General features: G+C 34.7%; 2 protein-coding genes, 1 long non-coding RNA gene and 1 pseudogene across 5 annotated transcripts; 2 read left to right on the forward strand and 2 right to left on the reverse strand.

Annotated features, from left to right (window-relative positions):
* Positions 1-308: 308 nt before the first annotated feature.
* On the reverse strand, positions 309-884 carry LOC125222777 (protein RESPONSE TO LOW SULFUR 3 pseudogene; annotated as a pseudogene).
* A 3,939-nt stretch (positions 885-4,823) lies between these two features.
* ATG13 (Autophagy-related protein 13) lies at positions 4,824-9,604 on the forward strand. 3 transcript variants are annotated; one of them, XM_048126603.2, is made up of 5 exons: positions 4,824-4,962; positions 5,428-6,980; positions 7,080-7,255; positions 8,531-8,879; positions 9,296-9,604. In XM_048126603.2, the coding sequence occupies exons 2-4, from the start codon at positions 5,658-5,660 to the stop codon at positions 8,847-8,849; spliced, it is 1,818 nt and encodes a 605-aa protein (XP_047982560.1). In that variant the 5' UTR covers positions 4,824-4,962; positions 5,428-5,657; the 3' UTR covers positions 8,850-8,879; positions 9,296-9,604. The 3 variants fall into 3 exon arrangements, with proteins under 3 accessions (XP_047982560.1, XP_047982559.1, XP_047982558.1); XM_048126602.2 differs by having other exon boundaries at positions 9,310-9,604; XM_048126601.2 differs by lacking the exon at positions 9,296-9,604 and having other exon boundaries at positions 8,531-9,037.
* Positions 9,605-10,761: 1,157 nt separating this feature from the next.
* LOC148933720 (uncharacterized) lies at positions 10,762-11,556 on the forward strand. The gene is made up of 3 exons (XR_016130329.1): positions 10,762-10,916; positions 11,138-11,219; positions 11,436-11,556. It is a non-coding gene; the product is annotated as an uncharacterized LOC148933720 (long non-coding RNA).
* LOC125224495 (ABC transporter B family member 19-like) lies at positions 11,543-17,031 on the reverse strand. Its single transcript, XM_089058129.1, has 10 exons — positions 16,578-17,031; positions 16,422-16,476; positions 16,166-16,341; positions 15,331-15,531; positions 14,989-15,248; positions 14,594-14,907; positions 14,271-14,494; positions 13,594-13,937; positions 13,089-13,516; positions 11,543-12,996 (listed from the first exon to the last, which is right to left on the reverse strand). The coding sequence occupies exons 1-10, from the start codon at positions 16,824-16,826 to the stop codon at positions 11,543-11,545; spliced, it is 3,705 nt and encodes a 1,234-aa protein (XP_088914255.1). The 5' UTR covers positions 16,827-17,031.
* Between the last annotated feature and the right edge of the window lie 2,903 nt (positions 17,032-19,934).

Consider the following 19,934-nt stretch of genomic DNA (forward strand, 5'->3'; position numbering starts at 1 on the left):
ACGATCAAAATTAATATTTAAATAAAATAAAATAATTAAATAGAACATATTACTAGTAAATAGTGTATTCGTTTGTAAGTCGATAACAATTCATAAATTACTAAACAAAGATTAAATGAAATCAATGGCATTGAATTCTCCGATTCCAAAAATATGGAGTAAATACAGCACATACACTCACATAGACAACTCACAAATGTGGAGTAAAATACTATATACATAATGCATACAAATTTTTTTTTTTTAAATATTTAAAAAAAATTTATGTCAAATTTTGATTATGTATTGATATACAGGACAAAAAAAAATGAAATTAAAACAAAATATTTTATATAGTCGCTCAATATTAAATTTACCAAATTACACACCTAAAAACATTCGAAAAAACGTCTACGAATCGATAAATTCAAGTAGCTCAACATTTTTATAGCTCAATACAAGAATGTTTCTTACTCAAAAAAAAAAAAAAAAAAAAAACTAGGAATCGTCATTGAGAAAAGACGCTCGAAAACGACGACGTCCTCTCAAGCATTTCCTTGGCTCCGGAAAGCTGCTCCAGCAGCTCCACGATCCGTGCCCCGTATTCTCGGGCCTGGCCCACCGCCTCCGCCTCGAGGTCGCCGAGCTCCGAGCAGAGGCGCTCCTCCGCCTCCTCCGCCACCCTCAGCCGCTCCATCGCCCGCGCCAGCTCCGCCCTCATTCTCTCCTCCCTCTCGCGGCTCTCCCTGAGCTCCCGCTCCAGCTCCTCGTTCCGCCGCCTCAGCGCTGCCTCGCCTTTCTTCTGCGGCGAGGGAATCGCGATGGTTGGCGCCATTTAATGAGGGAGTGGTTACAAGGGGTGGATGCGTATGCGGTTTCTGTTATTGTAGAAGTGATACGTGCGTGTTGCCTTTTATAGGCGTGGGTTTAAGACCTAAATATGTCTAGGTTCAATGTATCTGGGGTTTTGGATTTGTGAGGTTGCCAGTCGGCTTTGGGTTATCCCTCTAAATAATTTGCCTATTGGTCCCTCGAGTTTCGTCTATTTACAGAGGGCGTTTGACTATTTTTATGTTAAGTGTATTTTATTGTGTGAAATTTTTTAAAAATGAGAATTTTGGGAATTGAATATTATATAAGTTTTCTTGATATCATAAAATATATTACTACTTCGTATCAGTTTATTTTCTTGATATCATAAAATATATTACTACTTCGTATCAGTTAATGATATTGAGTTATAAACAAGTTTTCATGAATCAATGAGCTTATATTGAGTCACTAACTAATGTGTTTCCTGATATCAACTAATATTAATATATTTTTCTTGATATCAACTAATATTAATGTATTTGCGATCTAATATAGTTATAGTTATATACTCTTACTTTTTGAGAAATTCTAAAATGAATTATCTTCTAGTATATATAAATAGGGTAGTGATAAAATGCAAATTTATATATTATTCAAACCCAAAGCTCCTCAACACAGCTTCAACATAGTTTCAACACAATGTAAAATTTCAAGATTTTAATGTCAACACAGTATCAACACAGCATCAATCATTGACTGCTGTTGAAATTCTGTGGATATTTTCCTGCTTTTTTGTGATCTGTTGACATTTTTCAATGGTCTAGATCATAGTTTTAAATTTGTACAATATTTAGAATTTTTATTTGATCACATTCCTTGAAGAATAAATGGAGAATAAATGAAGTAGTAATTGTTAATGAACAATGAGGTTCACTGGATAAATGACTCACCAAGAATGGAATAAACCTTTTTTTTATATAAACATTTATTCTATCTTTATGCCTGTAAGAAAGGGCCATCAAGATTAATTAGGAAAATTTTATTTTTAAAATAAATCAAAAGTGCACCCATTGTAGCGTCCTCAAGAACTTTTTTTTTTTTTTTTTAAATGTATGTCCCATTTGTGGAAGCATCCACCTTTTTTTATAAAAAAAATGGGTAATTCATCAAAACTCAAAAGTAAACAATATACCGATTTATCATCACTCAAACAAAAAGAAATATAAATATTTAAAAAATTAAGAATTCAAAGTTCAAATCGTCATCAAACCACTTTAATACTGTATATGAATAAAATCACAAAAGAATAAAAAATGAATAAAAACCGGCATCATTAATTTTTACTTGCTCAAAAGCTTTTGTGCATGGGACATTTGCTTCATCAACGCCTCGACCTTAGCTCTATATTCTTCCGCATTCTCCACCGCCTCGGCCTCCGCCTCCCCCAGCTGATAGCACAGCCGCTCCTCCCCCTCCTCCGCCACCCGCAGCCGCTCCCGTATGCTCTGCAGCTCTCTTCCCATCTTCTCCTCCCTTTCCAGGCTGCTCTTCAGCTCTTTCTCCATCTTTTCGATTCTCTTTCGCAGCGTTTCTTGCTCTCTTGGATCCATTATGTAATAAATACAGAGGAAAACAATTAAGAGAATGTACGTGGATTTATAGATAAATTAGGTAGACTTTTCTATATATTTCAAGTCTTTTTGTTTGACTTTGATTATATGTTAAATGATGCCGTGTTCTGCATTTTCAAGTCACATTATATAGTAGTAGTAGTAAATAGACTATAGGATTTTATAGATCTAATATTCTCTTGTATTATCACGTGTAATTTTAATTTTTATTATAAATATAAAATTAATAGACTCTAGGATTTTAGAAATATACTAGTAATGGTTTCTAATATTAGAATGTGTAATTTATTTTTTTATTATTTAATAGTATTAAAATGATGATAATAATTATCAAATTTAGGACATAGGATCGTGATTTCAATATAGTTATTAAAATATTAATAACATGAGCATGTCAACACAATTTCATATTTACATTATCCATATATACTATTGACATATTATGATAGACATAACAATATTTTTAAATGATTATTGAATTATATGAAAATTTAATTCAATTTTATCAAATTATTATCATCCAAATACATGGAATTAGGATATCGTTGAAATCAATAAAATTACTTTTAACTTGATGCTATATGTTATGAAAAAAATTATTTGTATTGATATAATTATTTAAATTCAAAGTGTTGATATTAAATTACGAAGTTTCAATTTTTTTTTTATTAAATCATGTATTCATAAGATGATGATATTGTTTGAACATCACCAAAATATATTGTTTTAAACACGATTTAAGATAGATGAGAAAAAAAATATGTTTTATAATTTAATAATGTAATTAAAATGTTATATATCTAATTAGAATTTGATTAAATTTACTGTACGAAACAAGTAATGGTGGAACGGATGAGTCTGTGACTGAAAATTATTATGAAACTGGATTTCCTCTAAATTGATTTATTTATGAAATTTTGATATCTACCTCACACACGTGTGGTTAAATAAAAAACAATATTTCGAATCTTAAGTAACTTGTAAACAAAATAAAAGGACGTTGAGTCCTATTAATTAATACTATGAACGAGACTTTTTTAAGTTTGAATAAAATAAGCGTGTTGGTTGAAATTTTGGCAAACGCACATTGAAATTTTGCCGAAGCAATGAAATAAGCGTGTTGCTTGAAATTCTAGAAACAAAATATGAGTAATTCTTTCTCTCTCAATTATGTATCTAGAAAATAAACTCGAAGCTGTTGAAAAGTTATTCTTATTCATGATCCAAAATAAAATAAAATTAAATTAATTAAAAGAAGATTTTGGGCCCAAATTTTGTTTTAATGAACCACAAGGAAATCCAGTTAGATGGTGGGTCAGCATTAATAAATATTTAAAACATTTAAATGGGCCCAAAAATTATAGGCCTAACACAATTTCCCTCTATAAACTTGGCTTCCCAAAGATATATTACTACTACTGTTATCTCCTAACAAAAATGATACACTTTTATTTTTTTTAAACAAATTATAATTTATTTTTAAAATTAAAACATTAGTATATCAAATTTATAATTTATTGTACTTATCATATAATATAAATCTGCATAAAATATTGTGCAGTCTAAAAAAAATCCTTTTTCTTTGGATAAAAAGAGTATAAATATCTCAAGCTTTAAAATTTTGAAATTTGAGACTTATGACACTACTTGAAAGAATATTAAAATGTTGCATAGTACTACTATTTTGGAAAATTAAGTCTTAAAAGCATTAGTATATTCTTAACATGAACACACTATACATAACTAGCTGAATTATCTGTACCACAATGATTGAATATTTGAATTAGCCTAATTCTCTGTATCTAATTCTGAGATTTTGAATCTTGATTCCTTGTATATTCCTTTAATTAGTATTGGGCCCACTTTAATAAATCATGTTCTATGGATAAGACTCAGTTAGGAAATGTTATTAAAAAGCATGCGAAATCCTTTATACCTGGATTAACATAGTAATTAATACTAATTACGAATACGAAGATATTATAATTCTACATATTTGAATATTCTATTTAAAAAGAATCTATACACTTATTTTTTTTATCTTCAATATTAATGCCTAGGTGTACAATATTTTATCCTTACTCGACTGAGCTGTTATCTAAATTACCATACAAGATTTTTGTCAATTAGTGTAAATATTGAAACACACAAAATATTGGCGATGCATTTTTGGGTGGAATTTTTTCCCAAATAAAATTATACTTTCGATGACGTTATAATTTCTAGTTCATATGGAGTAGTATTCTGATAAATATAAAGTGACGTGACATTGCAATTATTGGATAAACCAGAAGCAATTACTATATAATGTCAACTGAAATCAATCAATGCAATATAAAATTGATAAAAAAATAGATTAATTGCTGTTTAGGGAGGAAGTGCTTAATTAACCTAACTTTTAATGATAAGATTTGAATAAATAAAATCAACACTCCTCTCTCTCTCTCTCTTGCTAGCAGTATACGCAATCTTTCTCTCTCTAAATTACCCAATTTTGATCTCAAACACTCCATTGTTTCAAGGAATCATGCTCTCTCAAGTAAGTAATGTTTGATTTGAACAAATCATTTGAGCTATTCACCGTTTCATTTGTAGAATCTTCAAATACTCTAATTTTGTTTAGCTTTTGGAGTATATTTTGCAACATTATTTCCGTTCAATCAGTTGACGAACTTGAGATTTATGATTGTAGATGCTGGAAAGTAACGCGCTGTTATTAGCTAAGATTATTGATCTATTCCTGATTTTTCTCTATGATTTATATTTCTGCTCCAATTTACTGTTTATACCAAAAATTGAATCTGTAATCTAAAAACATTTTCGAGTAGTTGCTGAATTTCTTGAGCTAATTGATGGATTTTCTGATGCATGAATTGGAAACTTCATCATGCAACATTTTCAGCTGCAAATCCAGTTTTTAGCTTAATTTTTGTTTTCGATTCCAATTTTTTTATTCCTGTTTGATTATATGCTTAATCTATCTACTTATGTGCTATATTTTCAGGTATGCATACAGTATACAGATGCATGCATATGAGAGAGATTGTTTCTGGATCAATATGGGGGAAACTGTTTTACCCAGAAATAATTATTAGATGTTTTAGTTAATTGATCAGTTTTGTAAAAAAAATTGGATTTTTTTTATTGTATATTTGTGTTGGCAGTAGGAATCTAGGGTTAGACTTTGTTTTTTTAGGGGGGGGATATTGGGTCAGATTTGGTTCAAATAAAGAAATGGATTTGCACAGCTATCCTCATGGTGAACATGGAAGGTTTGAGCAAATATTCAATCAGTTTCTTCTAAAGAGCTTGCACATTATTTTGGATTCAAGGGTTCCAATGAACCGGCCGCCTAGCCGGGGAGGCGAAATAAGAAAGAGCGACAGATGGTTTAATTTAGTGCTGGGGGATCGCCCTGCAGCTATGGATAGCTTAAGTTTTTGGAATAGAAGTTTGATGGAACCTATGGTGATTGATATTATACTCGTGCAAGAGTCAAGTTACTCTTTGTCAGAGCACGATTCTCGCTCCACTCTGGCCACGGAGATGCCTGCTGAGACAGTTATAGAGAGGTGGGTGGTTCAGTATGAGCATCAGAGGTCAATGGCTCCTCAAATCGGTGATGCCTTTTATAAGAAGACATACAAGAAATCAATAATCCTATTGCGCTCGGTTTATTCAATGCTGAGACTCCTTCCTGCATATAAGGCCTTCCGGAAACAACAGTCATTTAAACAGAATTGTGGCTTTGAGATCAATTACAAGATCTGCTCCTTCGGTTCTCCATTGTTGAGATCAGAGGAAGAATCAATGAAGAACTATTCTTTTATTCCTATTGACGCCCAACAAGGTCGCCTATCTGTATCTGTGATGTACCGTAAAGATCTATCTGACTTTAATCTAGATTCTTGTGTATCGCACCCTATTGAGATCATTTCGGATTACGTAGGTAGCCCTCTTACTGACCCTATGAGGGCATTTCCTTGTACCTCTTCTGAGAAGGGTCATTCTATATCCTTCCAGACAAGAGGGAGGCAATCAGCTCCTCCATCACCATTTCAACGGCCTCACAGCTGGTCCAGTGGTCTCCAAAGGGAGCTTTCATCACAACAGAGCCAACCATATAGTGCATCTCCACCATTATATCGCTCACCGTACGAGTATTCATCTTCTCCTACTGAGGCATACATCCAAAGAAATCAAAACCAAAGGTTCACTGCTAATCAGAAAGCACCCTGTGATGAAATACTCTCTCCTCCATTCTCATCATCTCCTTCTCCATCTCCCCCTACAAAGAGCGTAATTCCTTTTCATAATCGGCGTCATCCAGAAACTGCTCCAATGAGTATTCCTCATCCGATGATAGCTAGAAGTCCTAGATACCTTTCTCCCAATTTGTCCGACCCGAATAGGAATTCTCTTCCACCCCTATCCCCGAGAAACACCAAGTACGACTCGTCATCTCATGAATCACCATCTGGAATAAGGTCAATAAGGAGACTAGATTCAACCAGAACTGGAGAAATGAGCAACACTCCAACTAATGCTGGTCCTAAGGTAGGTTTTGACGAGTGTGGCTAATGATTACTAATTCTTGTTGTTTATTGTTCTTTTCCTTAATGTTTGAGCTAATTTACACATGTCTGAATTATATAGTTGTCTCGAGACTCAAAAGAGGACTCTGGACGGTTTTCAAGTTTGCTGTCTTCAAGTAGTTCTCCACGTGTTGGGTTATCGAGGACCTCTAGTCGATTGTCTTTCCAGGATGACTTTGGTGATTGTGACTGTCCATTTATTGTTGATGACGTAGATCCTCCTGATAACCAAACAAGGTAATTTCCACTTTCCATCTTGAACATGTCATCAAATGATTGAAATCAGAACTTTCATTCAAAGCATGTAGTGCAAAAGAATGTGGCATGACTGGCGTCTTGTCTTGTAGCTCGTACCTCTTACATAGGCTCGATTACTTTTGTCGACAACCATATTTATGACTACATAGGGCTCCACATATAACTCCACTGGTATACTTAATTTTAAAGTCATTATCCACCTATAATATTTTCCATCACTGTTATTTTGCAAGCTTGATTTAGTCTTTTCTTAAGATTAATTTGCGTAATATTCATGAATCATCCATGCCAAACAATCAAGCTCGCCAGAGTATATATGTAGGGTTACTGTCTTTCTTGATAATTCCAAATTATTTTAGGATTTCTTTCTATTTGTGTTAATTCATCAAATTAAGTTTATAAAGGCCCTAGCTATTGCCACTTTTGTTGGATCGTCTGTCCTATTTTCTATTGATTTCTGGCGCATTGTATCTTTGCTGTTCTCATGAGAGAAAACATATAAGTCAAAGGCAAAGCTGAAACTATCAAAACTTTTGAGATTTGACTCTTCCTCAAAGTGCATAATAAAAACAAGTGATGGTGTCGCTAGCATGGTTGCCATGGAATGTTTTATCTGATTCACCAACACTTTTTGTGTAATATTTTGTTTTGTGCGATTCGTGTCTGCTCGTGCACATTATGTGAAAATGTGTGTATTATACTGAATTTCTCTCCCACTTTGATTATCTTTGCGACTTTCCAGCTTCTGCAGAGATTGCTTTTCTCTCTCCTAATTATTGCAGTGATTTTCTTATGTGTTACATTACATGGTCTGGCTTCGTTCTATTTCCATAAAAGAGATTATTCAGTTCTGCTAGACTATGTGTTTTAGTCAGAAAATAAATATGCCAGTTTATTAGTTTTATGTCAAGTTAACTGCAGAGGAACATTCTTTGACACTTATGGCTTTTACAGTTCCAACCCTTTGATAGTGGCCATGTTCCAACCCTTTGATAGTGGCCATTTCGTCATTGTTTTTTATTTTTTGACCAATCGATACACAACTTTGATGGAAGAAAAATCAACTTAATCCATGTCCCATTTGATGTGTGCATATCAACTCAATTTCTACAAAATTCACAGATGAAAATGGCATCTTTCATTTTGTTTTTGCTATTAATTCTTGTTTATAACAAGCTAATCTGTCCACATGCTTCTCTATTTGATGTTAGCTGTGAATTTGCTGAAATCATTCAAATTTCTTTATTCATACAGTTCAAATCTCGGTGCAAGAAACTGTTCAGAAGTTTCTTCACTAGCACCCTCAACAATGAAGAAATCGCAGGATGCTGCTGTTGGTGCCCTCGTTCACATGCTGAAGACAGCTCCGCCTCTCCGCCAAGAATCCTGCTACTACAACACTCAGTCATCTAAGACTGAGTTCGAGGGAGAAGTTGGAGCTGCTTCCGAGTTTTTCAAGCCTCGAAAAGCATCAGATGCCTTTGAAGAACTCAAGGTTTACAGACAAATGAAAGATTTGCTACTTTCCAAGAGCTCAGCTCATCTGGTCAGCAAGGAAAAAACCGAGTTCTAACCACCTTTGTGTTGTATCATTATTTTCTAGGTAAGGTAGCTTCTACAATTGATTAATTTCCTTCTTTAGACAATCGATTTGAACTAATTATCCAGATTCCAGAAACAGTAAGTGAGTTATGTACATAGGAACTTACATCGAAACAATTCTTGATTTCTTAACCGAAAACCCCTGAAAGTTCATTTCCATTTATGCTTGATTCAGTATTTTAAAGCTGCATCTTTACTTTTCATGAAATCGGGTATCGTTGCAGCTCAGGTTGGGATTGGGTTCTAACTTAGCTTTGGCCACGACAAATGTTGTCGTAGGTTTTGTGATGGCTCGGGGGGGCTTGTTCTTGCTATCATTGGTTTCTTTCTTGTGTTTTGAAGCTTAGAGTCTTGGCCTGATGACTCAATTGCCATACTCTCGAGTTTTAAAGTCGTTCTTTTTATTCTGTTTTGAAGCGTGTGCGTTGCAGGTGTTCAATCTAGTACTCTCGAGTTTTGAATCCTGGCATGAGTCGGAGCCAGGATAGATTTCTTGCGAGGTGTATTTGATTTTCCAAGATTTGGATGTGGCATGGCACTTGGATTATTGGATTGGAGTTTTTCAATAGATCATGAAAATATAGTGGTGCAATAATTTTCAACTTTATAAATGTTCAAAATTGCAAGTATTCATAGAATCACATATGTAAATGCAGCCAATTTGGCAAGTTGTGTGACATAATTTACTAACAATATTGAAAAACAATGAAAATATGATTAATGCAATTGAAATGGACCAGGAATAATACACCTGAGACCTGTGGTCACTTCAAACTTTTGCAATAAACTTGTACTACTATTCTTTAAATTGGTTATTGTACCAAAATTCAAAAAGTTAAATTATCTGCAAATAGAATGCTGAAGTAACTTTTTTTTAATAAAATGCAATAATAAAAGAAAATGGGGTGGGTTATTTGAGGTAAAATAAAATGCAATAATGTGATATTTTTAGTTTAATAACGTTCATAAGCAGAAAATCTACAATAATTAATCTCACATACAAATAATTAATTGCGCATGAATCCGTTACTGCTACAGTGCTACTCGAAATATTTTCCTATTTTTTGAATAAAATTTTCCTGTTAATTTTAAGTGAGATTTAAGTATTCTGTCAGTTGACTTATTTTTCTTTGATTTGGATGTTAACATATTGTTCTTATAATTTACGAGTAATAATCTAGAGAAAAATACAAATAAAATATGACTAATATAATACGGGAAAAACGGCGGGAGAGGTATATATAGAGCGATCGTCCCACCTATAAAAGCCGAACCTCCAGCGCCTACGTACCTTCGGCAGATTCAAAGCTCCAAAACAAGTAGTACAAAGAGATTGTTTCGATCTCGAAATTCTCCGACGGTGAGTTTTGGCTTGATCTCTTTGTAATTACTGCTTCGCGAGAGTATATTCTTAGTTTTTCTTGTTGGCGGAATTTCTACTCATTATCATATTAGTGCGTGTGCATTTCTGCAGATTTTCAAGCGTGGCAAGTATAATTCGGAGAACATTTTGATTTCACTCCATCCGCATCAAGTCGTAAGCAATTTGCAATTTATCACTTGTTCATTTATGTCAAGCGATTTATTTTGCCTTTTCACGCTTGTTTTGGTTAGCTTTGCTGGTTTGTGGTTTTCGTTCGGTGAATAAAGGCCTCAGCTGCTTTATGTTGATCTAGGAATATCATGCATTTGTCGCTACTGTTAATCTGTCTAGTTTCCGAGTTGCATCCTTCTCTACAGCTTATTGACAGTGTGTAATTGCTGTGTTTATTTACTAGTAGTACTATATTTTTGTACATTTTTTAATAATTGCTTGAATGTTACTGTAATTCTGTAGCTTTTTCTTCCGATTTGATTTTGCATAATGGCGATAGGAGATCATGAAACTAGACACATAGAATCAGCAGAATGGGCTGCAGAGAGGTTAGCGTATAGAGAAGATGAACAGTATGTGAAATGAGCCTTGATCTATTGTAGACTTGCAGTTGCGATATTTGGACAAGGGGAATGGTGTAACTCATAATACATGGGAAAAAAGGTATACCAAAATACGGTAGCGTTTCTTCTGTATTAGGCATGAACTTCTAATTAGGAGATTCACTGGTGAAGATTGGTTTTCAAGTACTGCTCATGTTTTATTCTGTTTTCTATTGAAGATGGGTACAAGAAGAAGTCAGGGAAATACTGTTTTCAAAGTATCATGCATTAAAATTAATCTTCCTATATTATTGATAAGCCTTTCTTGATTATTTGCAACAGATGATCAGCAACAGCAAGTAATACACCTATTTCTAGCAGAAACCTGAAGATTGCAGAGCATGTGTAGTATTTGAGAGTACAGGTATTTAATATCTTCACTACACCTCAAATGCACAACATGCCCTGCACATGGAATTATTCTCAAATGGATGGGAAAGTGAGATTCTAACACAGGGTATCGTGTTTGGCATGACTGTTAAAAGAAGGCTAAGTCTAAAAAACTTAAGTTAGAGAAGACATCATACTAAGAAGTACAAGTATCTACTATAAGAAGTAGTTACATTCACTTTATGTGCAGGTTGAAGATATCTTGAAACGTGGACAAAATAATTTGACAGTCTTTAGAACAGTTAATGAGTAACGATCCACTCTGAATTCCGTATAATCAATACAAATGTAGACTCTTCAATTTCCTGCAAAACTCTGGTGCCTATAAAGTTTCGAGTAGACTCCCTCACTTGCTGTAACAAGGTTTGCGTGGGTGCCCATTTCAACAACTTTCCCCTTGTCCATAACAAATATGGTGTCCGAGTTGATTACAGTTGAAAGCCTGTGTGCAACTGTAATATTTGTTGTATTCTGTTTCAGTGACTCCAGAGCATTGATGACAGCCCTTTCAGACTCGGCATCAAGTGCACTTGTGGCTTCATCGAGAAGCATTATCGCTGGCTTTTTCAGCAGAACCCTTGCAATTGCTATCCGTTGCTTCTGTCCACCCGAAAGTTGGCATCCCTTTTCCCCAACTGACGTGTCGTATCCCCTTGGTAGATTGCTAATCACTTCATGGATGTTGGCCTCCATAGCTGCCTGTATCACTTCAGCTTCGGAAGCACCTTCATTTCCATAGCATATGTTTTCTCTGATTGAGAAGCTGAATAGAAGTGGCTCCTGCTGCACCAAGCCAATCTGTGCTCTCAGAACTTTCAGGTTGTAACTCTTCACATTTTTCCAGTCAATTAGTACCGCTCCTTCGTTCACATCATAAAATCTGAGTAGAAGTGCTAGAATAGAAGATTTCCCTGCTCCACTTGGTCCAACCAGAGCAACTTTTGATCCAGCTTCAATTGTCAAGTTGAAGTTGTCGAGTATAATCATATCTGGTCTGGAGGGGTAAGTGAAACTCACATTTGAAAATTCAATATCCCCCTTAATGCTTTTACGAGGTGGTTGCTTAGGCTCGTCTGGCTCAATCTCAGTCTGTCGGTCAAGGGTATGGAATGCTGGGGTCAGAATACTGATAGCAGAGAAAACAGTAGGTATCAATGTCCACAATTCTGTGATTGACGGAACTGTGAGTGAAAATATCTGGTACGATCTTATTCCGTTCTCAAAGGAAGATTGTCCTCTCTTAACGAGGATAGTTGTATACCATAATGCAACAGCATGAGCTATATTCCACAAGCAAAGTGATACACCTTGAATGATCCCATATTTGATGCTTTGTGTCCTGCACTTTGCCAGTGGCTTCTTTAAAGAAACCTTGGCCTTTTCAAGCACATGATCTTCCAGGCAAAAAGATGCAACAGTTTTTATGTTGGATGTTGATTCAGAAGCAAGGGAAACCAGTTCTGAATAAGCAGCATTGCTGCCGCTTGAGAATCCTTTTGCAGACTTGGCTTGAATCAGTCCACCGATAAAGTGGCAGGGCATCACGGCCCAAGCAACTAGGCCCATTCTCCAGTTGACTCTGATGCTGACTACCGTTGCAATCAGTATGGAGGAGATGCATTGAACAATAACGGACATACGGTCAGATATGATTGTTTTGACTGTTGCTGTTTCGTTGATAACCTGTGATGTAACTGATCCTACACTGTTTTGAGGCTTCTCAAACCAGGCCAGCTCATTTCGTAGTATAGCTGCAAAATTGTTGGTTTGTAAGAATTGGTTGTCATAGAAGTTATCAAGCTGGTGCTGTAGAGGTCAAATACAGTTGGCATTAAAATGATACCTGAATATAATGCTTGTCTGAGGTTCGTCATGGCCTGCTCCCCAATCAAGCCATAGAAATAATGTTGCACAGTATGGGCAAAGCATGACAAAAATCCTATACACGCAAAAAGGATCGAGTACTTCCCTACTCTGCTTTCTGAATTATCTTTATAGTATGCAACTCCTATTGTTATGATGAAGTACCCAAAGACTGGTTTAGAGATTCCTGCAAGAGCAGCTCCACAAGAGCCAATAAAAATCTTTACAATCTCTCTCTTCCTTAAGCCAAACCAGATTCTGTAGAATACTGCCCTTTCCTTCCTTTCTTTGAGATCTTCTTTATTGGGAGAAAGTTGTGGAGTTCTGTTGGCTTCCCTAGATTCATCAGGGAAGTGAGATGAAGCATCAGTATATATACTTGCTAAATCTTCCATTGGGTCCTCTACTCTGTAAAGTGAACAATTATATGTTATTCCAAGTCTATCAATGCTATGCAATTGGGTAAGTAGTTTTGATTAGCCAACCTTGCATCACTATCTTGGCTGAGATTCTGCATTTCAAACAAGCTACGGTAAAAATTGTTGCTAGTCAGCAAGTGAGGATGTGGTCCTGTCTCTGTAACTACTCCATTTTCTACCACAGCAATCATATCTGCATTAACAATGGTGGATAATCTGTGTGCTATCAAAATTACTGTCCTTCCTTGCATTGCTGTCTCGAGAGCTGCTTGAACTAGCTTTTCTGATTCTGTATCAAGGGCGCTGGTGGCCTCATCTAGTAAAAGAATTGGAGGATTCTTTAGGATGGCCCGTGCTATTGCTATTCTCTGCTTCTGTCCACCTGATAACTGGACACCCCTTTGTCCGACCTAATGAAAAAGAGGAATCCTCTTCATGATACGTGAAATTTACAAATTTGAAATTGAGAGGATATTATCTTTCATGACTGAGACAAAAATATTGCAGGTGTTTACGAACAGCGTATAATGACATGTCCTAGGAAGCATGCTGCAAAACTATATGGCCCTTAGGCTATTAGTTATTTAATTGATTACTTTGTTGTATATGTATCAACTCAGTGTTCTTCCCTTGCTATCTTCACCAGACTAACCCAGAGACGAGTCTATTGTTTTCTATTCTCAACAATATTCATTATGTGATAAACTGTATTTATCATACTAAATTTTAGGGACTTATCTGACCTCAGTGAAGTATTGATTTGGAAAATCACATATAAAAGAGTGTGCATTTGCCATTTGAGCTGCTTTCTGGAGTTGACTCTCATCTGCTTCCCAGTTTCCTGCCTGAATGTTCTCCTTGATGTTACCAGAAAAAAGTGATGGCTCCTGTGAAACTACTCCGATGTTTCTCCTGAGGAACTTCAGATCGAGATCCTTGATGTTGTAGTTGTCAATGAGAATAGAACCTGAGAGATACCAAATCAATTAGACTCCTGATTTCTTAACCAATGTATGTTTTCTCTTGCTATGTACAGGAAAAGGAATTCAGCATAGGAAAAGTCTACCTTCTATTGGGTCATAGAATCTTGTTATCAGTGACATGATGGTGCTCTTGCCACATCCGCTACTTCCAACGAATGCAACCACCTTTCCTGCTGGGATCGATAATGAAAATCCTCGAAGAATTGGAGTATTCATCCTGGATGGATATGCAAAGTGCACATCGTTTATACATATGCTCCCTTTGATGGCATCCAGTTCTTTTCCCTCGTGGTTTGTGCATATCATTGGCTTTCTTTCAATCACTTGAAAAACTTCCTGCCCTGCTGCTTTTGCTTGATTGAAGAGTTGCATGTCTGGTGCAGCATATGTGAGGGATCTGAGAATCGAAAAGTTGAAAATGTTTGTAATAAGTGAGATGTACTTAACACAAGATACAATATGGTGATGGTTTTCTTACATAGCACCAAAAAGAATGCTCATGACAGCAGCAATAACATCTCCTCCAAGTGCTCTCCCGGCTGTCACAACAACAGCTCCAACCCACACAATAAGAGCCCAAGAACAGAATGTCACAACTTGGAACAGTCCTGTCCCAAATCCTTTCACAAATGCTTCTGTCCTGCTTATTCCCAGCTGCTTCTGTAAACTTTCCGAGAAAGATCTGATTGCTGAATTCTCTCCAACAAATGCAAACACAGTCTTGATGTGGGAAATTGTCTGTCAAACACAGCCTCAGGTTGTTTTAATGATTGAACTTGGCAAAATGAGCAATATGTTATGATTTCATGATTCTCTATACCTGTTCCACCATTGCAGTGGCCTCCGATAGATATACCATTCTTGTTGCTGAAACGGCATTCATCTTCTTCGTATAAGTAGCCCCGATTACGAGAATCATGGGGACAACAAATATTGCTAGAAGTGACACTTCCCAGCAGGCTATGAATGCAATCAAGACGCCAGAGAAGAAGGTAGCGAAGCATGATATGAAATGCCCCAACTGTCAGCCACAGATAATGGTGAGTTAAAATCAGATCATACATCTATTTGCAGTTCTAATGTGGTCAACATTCTACAGAACCTATATAGTATGATTGTGAAAATCATAAGCAGGTCTGAGTAATTAAATAGTACTTCTCTTTATTTATAATCAACAGTTGTTTTCTTGGACTTGTCATCTAGCAACAAATATAATCAAATATCTATATCGTCTCAGAATCATCTCAATATTTATGTTTGATCCATGTATGATGTACTTTGTGGACCCAGAGAAAAAAATACATGTGCAAAGTTTTCGAACAAATATTATAAGGATTTGCATAAGACAATAGCAGATCGACTAAACCAATTTATTCTCAGTACAGTACTGAAGTCTTTGTCCTTTCTATGCGTTTTTTACAATTTATAGTCTTTTATTCTAGGATATTCTAACATGATGCCATCTAATTTTTTATTTAATTAATCAAGAGGATTTTGGCAGTATATTATCCTAGTACTTCTGAGAGCATACTGTAGGAAATGCTTCTGCCTAGACTAAGGTCACAGTCATGCATGAGGATTTTCATAGTCGTTCAACTCAGTAAATTTATGTGTAGCTTTTTAATATTTGCAATGAAAGATGATTTAGTAGCTACCTTTTCTCCGATGGCATCTTGGATGACGAACATATGGCTACTGATACCAGTGATTATCTTTCCGCTTGTTAAGTCAGTATCAAATGCTCCAATCTCTTGGCTAAGTACAGCTTTTAGGAAAGATAATCTTATGCGACGTACTTGTCTTTCACTTGCATACATCCAGCATCCTATCTCTGCATTCAGATTTTTGGAGCATTTGAGCACAAAAAGATCATAGTAAAACTTTTTCTGCAGAACTGCCTTGTAAAAGTACCTAGAATTCCAGCTGGAAATGTCGCGAAAGCCATGTACCACACGTATGGAACGACCTGATCGAGCAGAATAGATATATCAGTGTCAGACTTAATGTTAACTGGTAACTTGCACGGATCACATACTCTAAAACAATTATATTTATACTTGTACTTACCTTAAAAAGTGCCTTAACCATTTCATCAGTATTGTTGATGTTTTTACCAAAGGCATCAAGGGCTTTTCCCAGCAGGAAATACCCTACAGGCTGCGCGAGGCCGTGGACAATGGCTCCCAAGGTGCCCAGAGCCATCAAAATCCAGTCCACCTTATCTGCTTGGCTCAAAAGCTTGTAAAATGGCAAGGTTAGTGGCTTATCATCCTTTTCCGACGTGCCTGCTTCGTCTATAATCTCCGCACTATGCATAGTTTTTTGAAGTTTGTTTGAGAGTCACTGAGCTTTGCTAGTTTGCATGCAAATTTCTCTCGTTTGTCTGATTCATTTCACCTATCTGACTTATTAATGTTTTATAATTACTAGATTGCAAAGAATATTTTCTGAATATGCTTGTAAGTATTGTAGTATAGTAATTTGTCATATGTGAATGACATGTCCCTTTTTCCCACTTTGATGACACCCCCAATTCATATTTGGTAGCTGCTAAGTTGCAAAAGGACAGCACATAACAAACAAGAGAGTTCTTAGTTTACTAGATCATGACAAGAGAGCTCTTAGTTTACTAGATCATGCGGTTTGAATCGGCGTTGGGAATAAGAATCCACACCCCCCATGTATTTGGACTGATTGGCAGAGAACCTTGTTTGTACACCAATGTTAGATTTTACGGGGCTAGGTACGGTCTCATTCATTGAAGCGCACATGATACGTAAAGGGGAGACCAACCAAACTCTTGTGAGGTCCCCTTCATGTATCAGGTACGCTTCAACATAGCTCACGTAAAATCGTACAAGCAACACTAGCCCATTCCCACATTAAACTGGAACCTTGGGATTCTAGGCGTTTTCTGGTGAAATCAAGCATTTTATATAGTTCATCTGTGACCATTTTCCTAGTTGATAGTATCTGGTTTGGAATGTGCAAATCATCATATCTTATTATTATTTGCAGTTTTTATGTGTGTGATTAATTTGGAATGCCATTCACAACTTTGATGCTACTCTTAGTCTTGATATTCATATCAAAGATTAAAAAAACTTACTTTTTTTAATTGAACCTTGAGATTCTTGCCATTTTTCTATGAAGCCAAGCATTCTACATAGTTCATCTGTGATCATTTTCCTAATTGATAGTATCTGATTTGAAATATGCAAATCATTATGTCATATTACTATTATTTTGCAGATTCTTACGTGTATGATTAATTTAGAGTATGCCTTAGTCTTTATCATGCTGGAAACTATTCATACCTAAGTTTAAAAATATAAATCTGTATATGAATATAGTAATTTCCAGCAATTATCAGTGATAATTGCTGGATAATTGCTGGAAATTACTATATTCGTATACAAAATTGTATTTTTCACATGACTTTAAAACAAGTAACTTTATTTACATCCATGGTATTTTCAATAGTAAAATTATGTCGTTCCTTTAATTAAACGACATCATTACATCTTGCAAAATAAATTAAAGAATTTGGGGATCTTCTAATTAAAATAAAATTAGATGTAATTTCAGTGTTTTAAAATATAGTGAAAATACGTTGTATTCATTAATTCACCATATTTATTTGCTGTTTATCTTCTAATATGACTCTATCAAGTTCGTTCTTTCAATATTGTGATATACTACTACTACTAGTATTTTTGGCCATACCTTTTTACCTTTTCCCGCATCTTGGATAAGGAGACACATAATCCATCCCATGACTTGCACCATTATCTTTTCTTCTTTTTCTTCTTTTTTTTATTTGAAGTTAAGATATCTTACAGTATTTGTTTTGTGGGACTATATACATATGTATTAATTTATGAAATAATAATAATTCATCAGAAGAAGGTGACGACTACGACCTAAACATCAACAAGCAGTGATGGTAGGAATAAAATTTAATTTTAGGCTCCAATAATAAATTCATAGTGAGTAATAGTACTAGTACAACACTGGTTCAGCGGCTAGCAGTTGGCAATTATGAATTTTCATTTATATTGCATTTATTCTGAAACTATATATAAATTCTGCCCATAAATTGTACTCCTACCACCCTATTTTAAAGACAACGAATAGCAAACATGTTATGGTTGGTTTATTTGATGAAGTGCATGTACAAAATTAACAGAGTTTTTTTTTTAAGCACAAGACTGAAGAATGTGATATTTAGGAGTAAGTTAAAAGTGAAGAGTGAATAAAGTAGATTGTTAAAGAATTAATTTTTGTAAAGAATTATTTTTTGAGAGATTAAAGAATTATTTTTTGTAAAAAGGAGAAATGACTTATTTAGTTTTAGATATTTCGAAAAGGAATACAATTAATTTGAGACGGATGAAATATAAATATGATAATATTAATATTTTTTCAGTTGGATAGAATAATTTCCCAGCCAATATATTATACACATCATTGTCATTAATATACATTTTTAGTAGATGCGACGTGGTTTTATGCTGAAACAGTGAAACCACACAAGTAAACATCAACCTTTTATTCAATTTTGCAATTCTAAATTTGCGAAACCATATTACAAATATAATGTAAATAGTTGCTGCATTTCTTCTAAATAAATGAAAAAAGAATATGAAACTTTTACCTAAGTAGTGGAGTACTAGTAAGTATAATAGTGACGTCAACTTCCAATTATGTCGACACACATTACCATTACCATTACCATTACCATCTACTTAATTGAACAAATGATATAAAGTCGTTTAGAGCAATATTAATACAATCAGTAAAAATATACTATAGGACAAATAAATTGACTAATAATATTCATAATAAATTATTTAATATTGTATTGACTAATTAACCTTTACGTTGAAAATAATACTATGTGTTAGCCTATGGAGTAAATGATTATTAATGCCTAATCACCCTTGATTTTATACATAAAGACAAAAAAAAATTGTGGTTTGTTTTGTACGCATGCATAAAAACGTTAGGTAGCATAGAGTTTCCTAATAATTTTAGCGTTAAATACAAAGATTTATTGTGCAAATGCAGAAAAGACATGTTTGTTATTAATACACTTCCTTGTCAAGTTTCGATCCGATCGTATTAGTAATTAACTGGGATATTGATAGTAAATAATTTTCTAATTTGTCATCATGATTCAACCTTTTCTTGCTTTATTACGAGGTTGCCTCTTAATATTAGATTAATGTTTCATTTTGTTTTATGTAGTAGCAAAGATGGTTATTTTATTATTCACGTCTCGTTACATTACAAAATATCTATTTGTGTATATTGATTATCTCAATAGACTTAGTACATGATTATGAGTATCAATTATTTCTTGGACCATTGAAATATGTTCCCTTAGCATAAAATGATATCCACTTATCTCTTATAAGAAAT

This window comes from Salvia hispanica, chromosome 1 (genome assembly GCF_029641045.1).
Source record: "Salvia hispanica isolate PSC_SH4W2 chromosome 1, Shi_PSC_v1, whole genome shotgun sequence".
Lineage (NCBI taxonomy): Eukaryota > Viridiplantae > Streptophyta > Magnoliopsida > Lamiales > Lamiaceae > Salvia > Salvia hispanica.

Coding starts and splice junctions, on each gene's coding strand:
- ATG13 (XM_048126603.2), top strand. CDS start 5,658: ATGGATTTGCACAGCTATCCTCATGGTGAACATGGAAGGTTTGAGCAA. Junction 6,981..7,079: donor CAACTAATGCTGGTCCTAAG/GTAGGTTTTGAC, acceptor TGAATTATATAG/TTGTCTCGAGACTCAAAAGA. Junction 7,256..8,530: donor CCTCCTGATAACCAAACAAG/GTAATTTCCACT, acceptor TTATTCATACAG/TTCAAATCTCGGTGCAAGAA.
- LOC125224495 (XM_089058129.1), bottom strand. CDS start 16,826: ATGCATAGTGCGGAGATTATAGACGAAGCAGGCACGTCGGAAAAGGAT. Junction 15,532..16,165: donor AAGATGCCATCGGAGAAAAG/GTAGCTACTAAA, acceptor TGTGGCTGACAG/TTGGGGCATTTCATATCATG. Junction 15,249..15,330: donor CCACTGCAATGGTGGAACAG/GTATAGAGAATC, acceptor TGTGTTTGACAG/ACAATTTCCCACATCAAGAC.